Source organism: Geotrypetes seraphini, chromosome 4 (genome assembly GCF_902459505.1).
Source record: "Geotrypetes seraphini chromosome 4, aGeoSer1.1, whole genome shotgun sequence".
In the NCBI taxonomy this organism is placed as follows: domain Eukaryota; kingdom Metazoa; phylum Chordata; class Amphibia; order Gymnophiona; family Dermophiidae; genus Geotrypetes; species Geotrypetes seraphini.
Genome location: NC_047087.1, coordinates 35270517 through 35284622, shown reverse-complemented (window position 1 = coordinate 35284622; position 14106 = coordinate 35270517). Strand labels below are relative to the sequence as shown.

Genomic DNA, 14106 nt, shown 5'->3' with positions numbered 1-14106 from the left:
TATTCAAAATAATATTGTCAATTAATGTAATCAAATTAGCAGAGGAAAATATGATCTGATCTGTGAGCCCAGCACAAAAACTGAGCTGCAGTGTTTTGAAGAGTAATCATCTGAGAGCTAATAATTCATGCCTATGTGACATTATAATAGTCAAGCCTTAAGAGCAGAGAGGCATGAATCAAAGTATGCCACATGTCATCACTTACATAACTATGGACTGCATACAGCAGATGCAAAGCAAAAAGACTAGATTTAATAATGTTAGAAATATGAGGGCTGGGGAGGAATTGACATCACTGGCCAGTATGGAGTATGGAAGTTTAAAGGGAGAGCTCTGGGTCATCCATCTATAAAAACTGTGCTTTATCCTAGGACAAGCAGGCAGCATATTCTTACATGTGAGACTCCCTAGCTTACTAGAAAGGGATGGAGGAAGTGTTGGCCATTAAGAAAATAAATTTTGCAATACTGCTTGGCCAAAGTGACCATCCCATCTGGAAATGGATTCCAGACAGTACTGAGACATGAATGTATGAACTGAGAACCAAGTAGCAGCTTTACAGATCTCATCAATATGAGTGGAACATAAGAAAGCAACTGAAGCTGCCATAGCTCAGACTTTGTGTGCTGTAACACGATCTTGTCTTTGTTTGAGATTTCTGAGAAGGCTCTGAAGGAACTGTGATTACTTACAGGGACAACAGGACAAGATTTTTGGGCCAAAAAAAGGCCCAAAAAGGGGGTCTCGTCCTATATTCAGGTCATCATACAATGAAGACCCGACCCCCTCCTGGACAATATGGCATACTGGGACAGGAGGGATGGGGGGGAGGTTAGTTTAAAAAGTGGTTTAAAAAAAAGTTAGTCAGCAAGTATGGGAGACAGGAGGCTGGGTACAGAGCCTAGCAGGGAGTGAGGGGGGCTGGGTGCAGAGCCTGGTAAGGAAGGGAAGAGGGCTGGGTGCAGAGCCTGGTAGAGGAGGGCGTGAGGGAGGGGATACTGGGTGCAGATCCTGGCAGGGCATGGAACTTGAATATTAAGCTCCCATCTTATGTTCGAGTCAACCATTTTTCCTCCTTTTTGGGGGGAAAAATGGGGGTCTCGACTTATATTCAGATCAACTTATATTCGAGTATATATGGTATTTTCTCAACCCACCCACTTCCCCTGGTTGGTTTCTTAGCCACCCATCTCCACAGTTGGCTTCATAGCTTGCTTACAGAACTGAGGTACTGTGAGCCTATGTCAGGCGGGAAGGCACTCGTGCATGCGCATTGCGGGCAGTCGCAAAGTTTCTAAAAACTTAAAGTGACACTATACTTTTAAAGCTGTCCGTACCGGGGCTCTGTGGATGACGTCACCCACATTGAGACTGTTATGGTAAGTAACACCTGTTACGGTAAGTAACTGTGCTCTGTGACCTCTAAACTACTCCTAGGTCACCTTCTTTTTACCTACCTTACCAATGGTATATTCATTATCCCAGGACAAGCAGGCAGCATATTCTCAACAGTGGGTGACGTCACTGACGGAGCCCTGCAGCGGACAGCCTCGCAAGTAGACTTGCTTGAAGATCTTTGTAAGAGCTTATGAGTGCTGCATTGCGCATGCGCGAGTGCCTTCCTGCCCAAGTGAGGGCCCGCGTCTCCTGTGAGGTACCTCAGTTCAAAGTTTTCCGCAGAGCCAAGAAGTCCTCTTCAGCTCTGCAGCCTTTGTTGCCTTCTCACATCGCGTCTTTCTTATTTTTGTTAGTCGCTGTGCTCGCGTTTCTTATTGTCTCTTTTTTGTTTAAAAAAACCCAAAAACTTTTATTTTAACTTTCTTCCAGTCAGCGGCCTTTTGTCCTAGGACTGGTTGCTTAACTCGTTCGTTACGTCGGCCTTTATTTTTTCTATGTCCCGGCCTCTTACCGGGTTCAAAAAGTGTAGCCAGTGCGGCAAGGCCATTTCAATCACTGATCCTCATAGTCGGTGTATTGCTTGCCTGGGTCCTGAACATTGCCCCAACGCCTGTTGGTGCTGTGCTACCCTTCAACCTCAAGCCCTTCGCAGATGATATGCCAAGCTTCTTCAACTATTTGGCATGATGAAACCATCTGCTGAGAGGGTCTCGACCTCAGCTTCGGGGACGGCCTTGACTTCCATGACCTCGACCTTGATGCCCGCATCTGCCTCCACGAAGGCCTCAACACCTCCGGTCTCGAAGGCCTAGCCGACAGTTCCTCAGAAGTTTTCCTTGGTGGGTAAGTTTCCTGTCTCTCCTTCAGGTACTACTCCTAAGAAGCCTACAGAGTCCCAGGCATCCCAGGCTGTATCTGCGGTCCTGCCAGCCTCTTCCAGACCTCCAGCCAAGAGTGCCTCCAAGCATAGGGAATACTCATTCTCGAGGTCGCCCTCATTGGAGCGCACTGCTGCACCTTCGAGACCTGATCCCTTTGTCTTGGTGCCTATGTTCGAGGACATGTTGAAATCCATTCTGACCACTCAGATTTCCTCGGTCATGGCTCAACTCCTCCCGGCCTCGACCCTGCTTCCTACGAGCCAGCCTGAGCGACAGTCTGAGACCCCTGTGGAAGCACCTCGAGGAAAGCCTCAGAAGTCTCGCCGTTTCTCATCCAGTGACTCTTCGCCTACTCCTCAGACACAGTCTCCTCAACCTCGATCGAGGCATCGCTCGAGGCATTCGAGGCATCTCACTTCCAAGCTCAGTCAGGAGACTTTTCTACAGCAGAAACCCTCTCCTCCTCCGGATACTGAGTCTTCTATGCCTCGTTTATCAAAGACTGCCGAGACTTCTACTAAATCTAAACACAAGTCTCACAAGGCTATTACACCGGCTGCTTCTCCTCGCAGTCCATCGAGGTCGAAGACTCCTCCATCGAGACCACCTCCGAGGGAGCCTTCTCCTCCTGCCTCGACCCACTCTGTTCCTCGAACCCCGGAACTTCACCATCGAGGTAATTTGAAGTGCAAGCACTCTCTCACTCCTCCTGTTGTGGGTAGTAGAGCTTCTTCAATCACTGTGCGCCTGGACTCTGAGCCTCCTTTTCAGTATTCCAGAGAGGCTTCTCCTTCCTATTCAGTGGTCCCTAAGTCTCGCACTCCTCCTGAAAGTGCCTCGACCTTGAAGTCTGCCTCTTTTGCCAGATTTGTCTTTAACATGGGGAAAGCTCTTCAGCTGGATCTCCACTCTGATTCCAAGTATACTTCTGAATACTTGGCCGACATGGAGTTGCCTCATCCACCCAAGGAGACCTTGAGGCTTCCTATGACTCCAGTATTAAAGCAAACTTTCTTCAGGAATAAGGAAACTCCTTATTCCATTACAGCCATTCCATCCAAGCTGGAATCTAGGTATCGCACAGTACCTTGCAAAGGCTTTGAGAAATTTCAATTGTCCCACCAGTCCTTGGTTGTGGAATCTTCTTTAAAGAAAGCTCAACCATCTAAGCTCTACACTGCGGTCCCTCCAAGCAGGGAGGGCCGTACCATGGACAAGTTTGGCCGTAGGCTGTATCAAAATTTCATGATGGCTAACAGAATTCTCAATTACAACTACACTTTCACTGCTTATTTTAACTATTTCCTCAAATTGATGCCTAAGTTCTACCCGGCTCTTGAGAAGCAGTGTCTTCTAGAATTCAAACGGATTATAAGAACTCTATCTCAACTTCGATTCTTCATGCTACAAGCCACATATGATGCCTTTGAGCTCTCTTCCAGAGTTTCTGCTTTTGCAGTAGTCATGCGTCGCCTCACTTGGCTCCGCATTGTTGATATGGATCCCAATTTGCAAGACCGTCTAGCCAACTTGTCTTGTCAGGGAAATGAACTTTTTGAGATTCTATTGAAGCTGCTACAAAGCGTCTCTCTGAACATGAGCGCTCTTTTGCTTCCTTGATTCGGCCAAAGCCTAAGACTTCTCCTGCTCAGCCATACAAACAACCACCACGTCGTTATCCTCAAAAAACGACGCCAGCTTTCTCCAGGCCTCCGCCTAGAAGGCCTCCACAGCAACAACGACAGCAGAAAGCTCAGACTCCTGCTGCGGCTAAACCAGCTCAGTCTTTCTGACATTCCCAATCTGAGCATACCAACCTCCCTTCATCAGACTTCTCTTCTGCCAATAGGAGGTCGTCTTCACCATTTTTATCACCAGTGGGAGATGATCACCTCAGATCTCTGGGTTCTCACCATTCTTCAGGAGGGATACTCACTTCACTTTCTTCAGGTGCCTCCAGATCCATGAGAGTGTCCTTCAAATTTGTCGCAACTTCCCCTTCTTCTTCAGGAAGCTCAGGCTCTTCTTCGCCTTTGAGCTGTCGAGGAAGTTCCCTTAAACCAACGGGACATGGGCTTTTATTCCCATTATTTTCTAGTCCCAAAGAAGACGGGGGATTTGCGACCCATTCTGGACCTCAGAGCCCTCAACAAATTTCTAGTCAAAGAGAAGTTTCGGATACTGTCTTACCAACCTTATATTCCCTGATGAATCAGGGAGATTGGCTGTGCTCTCTGGATCTCAAAGAGGCTTACACTCATATCCTGATTCATCCAGCCTCTCGCAAATATCTACGATTCCGGGTGGGGAATCTTCATCTACAATACAGAGTTCTTCCTTTCGGACTCGCCTCATCTCCCAGAGTCTTCTCGAAGTGTCTAGTGGTGGTGGCTGCAGCCCTCCATACCCAGGGTCTTCAAGTTTTTCCATACCTGGACGACTGGCTCATCAAGGCCCCTTCTCAACAAGGGGTTATTGCAACGACCCAACAGACCAATCAGAGGACAACCAAAAGGAACATAAAAAACACCAAAAGGAGTGTCACCGAGTGGTTAGGAAAGCAAAAAGAGAATATGAAGAGAGACTGGCGGGGGGATGCAACAAACTTCAAATCATTCTTCAGGTACGTCAAGGGGAAGCAACCAGCAAGGGAGGAAGTGGGACCCTTAGATGATGGAGACAGAAAGGGAGTAGTAAAAGAGGAAAAGGAGATAGCTGACAGGTTAAACGAGTTCTTCACGTCAGTTTTCACGAGGGAGGACACAACCAACATTCCGGATCCAGAGGAGATCGTAAAGAGAGACCAGGATGAAAACCTGGTCCAACTAGAGGTGAGCAAGGTGGATGTCCTCAGGCAGATAGACAGGCTAAAGAGTGACAAATCGCCAGGTCCGGACGGCATTCACCCAAGGGTACTCAAGGAACTAAGGAATGAAATAGCTGAGCCACTTCGACAAATATGCAACCTATCCTTAAAAACTGGAGAGATTCCGGAAGACTGGAAAATAGCAAATGTCACGCCCATCTTCAAGAAAGGCTCAAGGGGAGACCCAGGAAACTACAGGCCGGTGAGCTTGACCTCGGTCCCGGGAAAGATGATGGAAGCACTGATTAAAGACAGCATCTGGGAACACATCGACAACTATGGGCAGCTAAAGTCGAGCCAGCATGGCTTCTGCAAGGGCAGGTCATGCCTCACGAACTTATTATACTTCTTTGAGGGGGTAAACAGCATGGTGGATAAAAGGGAATCCATAGACATCATTTACCTTGACTTCCAAAAAGCCTTCGACAAGGTACCACACGAAAGACTACTAAGGAAGATATGGAACCATGGGGTGCAATGGGAGGTCCACCGATGGATCAAAAACTGGCTGGCGGATAGGAAACAGAGGGTTGGAGTAAAGGGCCATTACTCAGACTGGCAATGGGTCACAAGCGGAGTTCCACAGGGGTCGGTGTTGGGACTGCTCCTGTTCAATATATTTATTAACGACCTGGAGGCAGGAACAAAATGTGAGGTTATTATATTTGCAGATGACACCAAACTATACAGCACGGCTAATAACATGGAGGACTGCGAAGATCTCCAAAAAGATCTGACAACGCTGGAAGAGTGGGCCACAAAGTGGCAAATGAGCTTCAACATAGGGAAATGCAAGGTCATGCATGTAGGGAAAAAGAACCCGATGTTCACTTACAAAATGGGGGGATCAGCGCTAGGGGTGAGCAACCTTGAAAGAGACCTGGGAGTGATGGTAGACACAACCTTGAAGGCGTCGGCGCAGTGCGCCACAGCCTCAAGGAAAACAAACAAAATGTTGGGTATCATTAAGAAGGGTATCACGACCAGAAAGAAGGAAGTCATCCTGCCACTGTATCTTGCTATGGTGCGCCCGCACCTGGAGTACTGTGTCCAGTACTGGTCGCCATACCTTAAGAAGGACATGGCGGTACTTGAGAGAGTCCAGAGAAGAGCAACTAACTAATAAAGGGTATGGAGGACCTCTCATATACTGACAGACTGAAAAAGCTGGGGCTTTTCTCCCTGGAAAAGCGGAGACTTAGAGGAGACATGATAGAAACCTTCAAGATCATGAAGGGTGTAGAAAAAGTAGACAGGGACAGATTTTTCAAATTATGGGGAACCACAAGTACAAGGGGGCACTCAGAGAAATTGAAAGGTTTAGAACAAACGCCAGGAATTTCTTTTTCACCCAGAGGGTGGTGGATACATGGAATGCGCTACCGGAAGATGTGATAAGCAGGAGCACGCTATAGGGCTTCAAAGAAGGTTTGGATAGGTACCTGGAGGACAAAGGGATTGAGGGGTACAGATAGGAGTGGAGGTAGGTTTAGGGTTAGTATTAGAGGTAAGTTACAAAATTAGTCTGGGACCACTGTTCAGGCAATAGGCCTGATGGGCCGCCACGGGAGCGGACCGCTGGGCAAGATGGACCTCTGGTCTGCCTCAGCGAAGGCAACTTCTTATGTTCTTATGTTCTAATGTCTGGGGTTCAAAGTCAACTTTCCAAAATCCCAGTTGACCCCATCTCAGTCTCTTCAGTTCATTGGGACCACTCTGGACACTGTCCAACTCAGAGCGTTTCTATCTACACCATGTCGGGATACTCTCATTTGCTTTGCCATCAAGTGTCTCATCTCACATCAATTTCAGCAAGACAAATGATGGTTCTGCTCAGTCACATGGCTTCTACAGTTCACATGACACCTTTTGCCAGACTTCACCTTCGCATACCTCAGTGGACCCTGGCATATCAGTGGCAACAAGCTACTGATCCACTTTCTCAACAAATTACAGTAACTCCTTTGTTGAAGCAGTCTCTCCACTGGTGGATGCTCTCTTCCAATCTTTCCAGAGGTTTGCTGTTCCACACTCTCCCTCATCAGAAGGTTCTCACAATAGACTCGTCAACTTACGCATGGGGAGCCCATCTCGACGGCCTCCGTACCCAAGGTCATTGGTCTCCTGCGGACCATCTTTTTCACATCAATCTGTTGGAACTCAGAGCGATTTTCAATGCTCTCAAAGCTTTTCAACACCTTCTTCATGACCAGGTAGTCCTTGTCCGGATGGACAACCAAGTCGCCATGTACTATGTCAACAAACAGGGAGGTACGGGATCTCACTCCCTTTGTCAAGAAGCTCTGAAGCTGTGGGATTGGGCAATCCATCACAACATCTTTCTCAGAGCTGTCTACATTCAAGGTCAGCACAACTGTCTGGCGGACAAATTGAATCGTCTTCTGCAACCACACGAATGGATACTCAATTCGTCGCCTCTACGTCAGGTGTTTGCTCGATGGGGACTCCTCAAATAGACCTCTTTGCCTCTCCCCTCAATACAAGCTGCCTCAATTCTGCTCCCGAATATACTCTCCCCAGCATCTCGAGGCAGATGCTTTCCTCCTGGATTGGACGGGTCAGTTTCTCTATGCCTTCCCTCCATTCCCTCTGATTCTCAAGACTCTTGTCAAACTCAAGACAGAACATGCCACCATGATTCTGATAGCTCCTCGGTGGCCCAGACAACCGTGGTACTCCCTTCTACTTCAACTCAGCACCAGGGAGCCTCTACTTCTTCTAGTTTTTCCCTCTCTGCTTACTCAGAATCAAGGGTCTTTGCTACATCCCAACCTGCAGTCTCTACACTTAACAGCTTGGTACCTCTCAACCTAACAGACTGTCTACAGTTCTCTCAGTCTTTACAGGATATTTTGGTAGCTTCCAGAAAGCCGTCCACTAGGCAGTGTTACGGCCAGAAATGGACTAGATTTTCTGCTTGGTTTTCTACTCGCTATATGAAGCCATGGTCTACCTCCTTGGCTTCTGTTTTGGATTATTTACTTCACTTATCACAATCTGGACTCCAGTCTACATCTGTCCAAGTCCATCTTAGTGCGATTGCTGCTTTACATCAGCCTCTTGATGGGAAACCTCTGTCTGCACACCCTGTGGTTTCCCGCTTTATGAAAGAACTTTTTAATATTCATCCATCGCTCAAACCACCTCCAGTGGTCTGGGATCTCAATGTTGTCTTGGCTCAATTGATGAAGCCTCCATCATCTCAAGTACCTTACTTGGAAGGTAGTTTTCCTGATTGCCCTCACGTCTGCTCGAAGAGTCAGTGAGTTACAAGCTTTGGTTGCGGATCCACCTTTCACAGTTTTCCACCATGACAAGGTGGTCCTCCGTACTCATCCAAAATTCTTGCTTAAAGTTGTTTCAGAATTTCACATCAATCAATCTTTTGTTCTTCCAGTATTTTTTCCAAAGCCTCATTCTCACCCTGGAGAAGTGGCGCTCCATACTTTGGACTGTAAGCGTGCCTTGGCTTTCTACTTGCAACGCACTCAACCTCACAGAACAGTCCCACAACTTTTCATCTCCTTTGATCAAAATAAGTTGGGGCATCCTGTTTCGAAGCGAACCATATCCAACTGGATGGCTGCTTGCATCTCTTTCTGCTATGCCCAGGCTGGTCTCTCTCTGCAGGGTCGAGTCGCGGGCCACAGAATTCGAGCAATGGCGGCGTCTGTAGCTTTCCTCAGATCAACTCCTATTGAGGAAACTTCAAGGCTGCCACTTGGTCCTCGGTTCATACATTCACCTTTCATTACTGTCTGGATACTCTCTCCAGTAGGGATGGCCATTTTGGCCAGTCTGTTTTACAAAATCTTTTCTCATAACTTGCCAACTCTCCCTCCATCCCTCTATGCTTAGCTTGGAGGTCTACCACTGTTGAGAATATGCTGCCTGCTTGTCCTGGAATAAAGCACAGTTACTTACCATAACAATTGTTATCCAGGGACAGCAGGCAGATATTCTCACAACCCACCCTCCTCCCCTGGTTGGCTTCTTAGCTAGCTATCTGAACTGAGGTACCTCACAGGAGACACGCGCCCTCACTCGGGCGGGAAGGCACTCGTGCATGCGCAGTGCAGCACTCAGAAGCTCTTACAAAGATCTTCAAGCAAGTCTGCTTGCAAGGCTGTCCGCTGCGGGGCTCCGTCAGTGACATCACCCACTGTTGAGAATATCTGCCTGCTGTCCCTGGATAACAACTGTTACGGTAAGTAACTGTGCTTTCCTGCGAACATAATACAGACTCGTAATAAGACTCATTCCTCTTTTGAAATTTTTCTGTTTCTCAAGCGAAGACTCGAAATTCCTCCATGGTGGTGCCAAAAGCCTGTACTTTTGATTCACCTTTGGAATCCTTTTAAGTTACCTGAAGGTCTTTACTTAATTAAAAAAGAGGTTTTTCTTGGTTACTGACCTTATGTAATCTTCTACTACAATCATTTCTTAATGGTCTCGCAGAGTTATTTTACTTCTTGCTTTTATTAAGATAAGAATAGTTCAGGACTACTGCAGAGGGGCAGAGTGGTTAGTCTGCCATTTTGCTTCTATATTTCTGTAGGAAAGGTCGTGATGTGCTTTTCTTCCTACTCATTTCCTTCAATGGGCTTGAGTGTGGGAACTGTTCTCGCACGTTTTCTCTGGGTTGTACTTCTCAAAATCCACATACAGGTTTTTATTCTGAGTCTCAGTTGGTTCTTGCTGATCCTCTAGTATTAGCTTCTGACCAGCAATTTTATTTCTCCTCATTTGATTTTCTCCATTGTGTATTTCTCTGAGCTTCATTTGTGAAGTAGAGACGCCGACATGTTAATACGCACTACGTCATAAGTTCACTATTGTCCCCTGAGGAAGGTGACGTAGTCGCCGAAACTTGGATTCTAGTCGGGACTTTGTTTGTTTTTACATTTTTTTAGATGTTTTACTTTGAATAAAAGATTCATAAGCATCAGTTGGTTTTGACATCTCTAGTGCCTCTTTTTGTTGCTCTCTTCATTGTAGTCCAAGGCTTGGTTTCTTCTTTTCTTTTTCTCTAGTACTTCTCTGTGCAACCTAGCGTTTTTTTTCCTTAAAAAAAAAAAAAGAGAGAGAAAACAATGAGGTTTTTACATTGATGTTACCATTCTGCTGCTGGTGACCTTTTTTCTAAGAAGATTCTATTTAGCACCTTAACTCTAAAGTCATATTGCCTCTTTGGTTAGTTATGTCACACTCAGCTCTACGGTAACTCCTTACCTTCAGTTGGTGCCACTGGCTCAGGAGTAAATTATTCGATTTTTTGGGATACCGCATGACTAAGCTCATGTTACCCATGTTTTTTAAAGTAAGATCGTATAGGAGTTCAGTGACATGAATTTTACTTTGATTTTTCTGTCATTTTCCTTATGAAATCTTTGAAGGGTATCATCTTACTGGCATATTGTTTTGATAATACTCTTCCCCTTGCTGTTTTTACTGATTTTCTAGTTTTAAGGCTTATTACATTACTTTTCAGCCTTTGTGAGATCTTACAGATTAATAATATTTATTACAAATATTTTTATTAGAAGGTTGTTTTTCTTCTCAGTAAGCCACTATGTTGTTCTGATTTATGTTCCATAGCATCGGCCTCTATGATAATTCTTTCAAGAAAATCCTGCTTTTATTTGATTATGAAATTCCTTTATCTTTTCATTCATATCTACTCAAGGATAGGACTGATTTCAACTGTTCATTGTGCCGGCTGCTCCATATAAGTGCATTAGCCAGTAGCCTCTCTTATTTGGTTCTTGAATCTTTTGACATATCCATCGCATATATTTAGATTCAGCTAACCCTAGGAGGTCATTTATTATCTCTCTACCTCCATGCATATAGGTTTTATCAGATTTTTCCGTTTACCTCTAGTGGAACATATAGGGTTCCTTTCTTCATTTTGTTCATTAGATTCCTTCCCTTGTCTCTGCGATCTTGCATCAGACATTAGGTCTAAGTTTACGAGGCAACTTGAGTATTTCTGAGTTCTTAGAACCCAACTCTCCCTCCATCCCTTTTATTTGAGCTAGGGAGTCCTATTTGTGAGAATATGCTGCCTGCTTTTCTAAGGATAAAGCACAGTTACTTACCATAACAGATGTTATCCTGGGACAGCAGGCAGATATTCTCACAACCCGCTCACCTTCCCTAGTTGGTTTCTTCACTTGGGCATCGAACTGATGACCTCGTGAGCTAGCGTCGGGTAGGACAGCACTCACGTATGCATGATGCGGGCAGTCTAAAAAGCTTGCTAAAGCTTAAAGTGATACTACACTTTCCACTATCTGTACCGGGGCTCCATGGATGATGTCACTCATGTGTGGAATATCTGCCAGCTGTCCCAGGAAAACATCTGTTATGGTAAGTACACTCCTCCCTCCATATTCGTGGTGGTTAGGGGCGGAACATGACTGCAAATACAGAAAAACCGTGAATAACTTTTTATGTTATTCACGTTTTTTAATATATTAAAATTGTGAATAATAGCAGCGATTCTGAAAGCTGGGAAGCAGCGTTTTTCTCTGTGCACACTGGGAAGCAGTGATTTTCTCTGTGCATGCTGAGAAGCAGCAATTGTGAAAGCTGGGAAGCAGCAATTTTCAGGGTAAAAGCTGGTAAGTGCCAAACTTTTTATCAGTACAGTACTTTACTCATGACATAATTTGAGGGGAAGAAGTTGGCATGCGAAACCACGAGTGCTGAAACTGCGAATACGGAGGGAGAAGTGTAACTGTGCTTTACATTTTGATGACTAAACTTGTAGAATTTGCTAATTTTATGTACAGAATTTTGAATTTTTTTGCATAGAATTGGGGGAGGGGGATTGCGCAGAATTCTGCCAGGAGTAAAGTGTAATATACAGTATAATCAAAATATGTGACAATGCAGCTAAAAACACTACCCCTCTAAGACAAAACACATATATTGTGCCACCCAAATATGGTGTCACCCAAACATAGTAAGTCTAGAAAAATTTCAAAAACCCAAATTCTTACCTGGTCTAGGTTCACAGCAAAACAATTGATACATAGACTTGTTCATTATCATGCATGGAAGGTCTTAACAAAAGACTCAACCATGCTTTGGTTGGTTTGCCTGCATCAGGAGTCAACTATGTCTTCAATGCAGCACACAACTATGAGAAATTGTCACAAAATGGGTCTGGAAACAGCACAAAATTTATCTGATAAAAAGTAGTTTTGAATTTACTTAGGGAAAGGAGGAAGCAAAGTGAAGCATAAGAGATAAAATGCTTTGCCTGAGCTATAGGAGAGCATACCCAGCACAGAAGCAATCAAAACGATGTCTCCCAAAGTGTGTGGCTGTACCGTACTCATGCTATACACTTCTCCTCTTTAAGCTGTATTCTCTAAAGTTACAAAAAGAACTGAGTGGCCCCCACGTGTCATGGTACAGGATCTTGCCAAAATGCATAATGAAGCAAAAGCTTTGCTTCTAGAAAGACTAAGGGAGAGATTTAAGTATCTAGGCTTTGCCAGTTACATCACTGCAGGTAAGTAATTTTGGTTTTATTTCAAGACACAAGACTTGTTTGTGGTTGTGTTTAGATTTTTTATTCTTGCATGCACTCAACATAGAAACATGATAGAGTTCTTGATATTTGGCAACATGTTTGCCTAGATCTCATGTGACAAAAATAAAAATTTTCCACAATTGCAGATCTTCAGACTGAAGAAATTGAAAATGCACATGATGTAAAACTGAGAATCTTGAATGAAAAACACGTTTATTCGTGCAATGAACTCAAGGTAATTTTTATCCATCTAGCAGTTTTCTCCAGCTCATTTGGGCTTCCAGTTCAATCAGAATCAAGGCTGGGATCCTGATGCAACGAGTCTTCATATGTAATACATGGGACACTACTTGGTCATTGACCATGAATCAGGGCTTTTCATGGAACTCTGGAATCATGGGGCTATATGTCCAGCCATTAGTCATCACCCTTGAACAATAACTATGATTACCTCTCCATGGAGCTATGAGTACTGCTTCAGCACAGCAGCATCCTCAGCCACATCTGACCAAGGGAGCAGAAGACCCAGTTTAGGGATTGTATGAGAGATATTATATTTGAAGTGGCCAGCACTTTCACTAAGCCTCAAAGTAATTTTTTATAACAATAATAAATCTACAAATTGAGATGTTGTATATTTTACTCATGCAGGGAACACCAGTAATACACGTTCCAGTGCAATAGGTGAGACATTCTAGACCATAGGGTTATTTCCATTTACTCACATGGGCTGCAAAAGAGAATTATAATTTTTTTCACTCCACCCTTAGGGTACTTCACAGGCTAGCTTAGCTCCTCCCATCGGTCTTTCTCTTCTGCATGTGGCTGCAGTGTTGGTGTGTTAGTTCTGCTTTCTCCAATTTATTATTTTTAATTTGATGTAGTTTCATTCCCTTTTTGTGGTTCTTTTGCATTCAATGGGCCTTTGAAGTGCTGCCTGCTTGAGAATTCACAGACTTTGGTTTGTAGCTGACAGGCCGATCACTTTGGGATACCTGTCTATCAGTCTGCTAGTCTTCCTTGGATGTCAGGGTCATCCCTGACCTTATCTCATTGCCTGTTAAGCGGGGGGTCGAGTGCAGATTTTTCAGCACACTTAGCGAGCAGGCTGCATTTTTGCGCCTCCGCCCATCTCTGTGTGCAGTCGGTGGTCCGCAGGAATAGAGGCATAGTCAGACAGTGGAGTTTGACCAGCAGCCTGAAGATCAGCTTGAGAACAGCTTTTCCAGCAGTGTGGCAGTGAATTCTCAATCTGGTTCTTAATCGGGACTAGAGGGCAGCTGCAGTTTCTGTGACCAGCGTTTGTGAGTAAGAGGAGCTGACAGGCTCCAATGATTTCTAAAACTTAATTTTGATGGCGTTTGAGTGTTTTCTAGTGATCCTCTATGTTCCC

General features: G+C 44.9%; 1 protein-coding gene across 1 annotated transcript in view; it reads left to right on the top strand.

The window, feature by feature from the left end:
• TERB1 (telomere repeat binding bouquet formation protein 1) overlaps nucleotides 1-14106 on the top strand; it is a 239052-nt gene that overhangs the window by 184420 nt on the left and 40526 nt on the right. The window contains exons 18-19 of the mRNA XM_033941426.1: nucleotides 12555-12692; nucleotides 12860-12948. Coding sequence (XP_033797317.1) covers nucleotides 12555-12692; nucleotides 12860-12948 — 227 coding nt within the window. The remainder of the gene's footprint in view (nucleotides 1-12554; nucleotides 12693-12859; nucleotides 12949-14106) is intronic.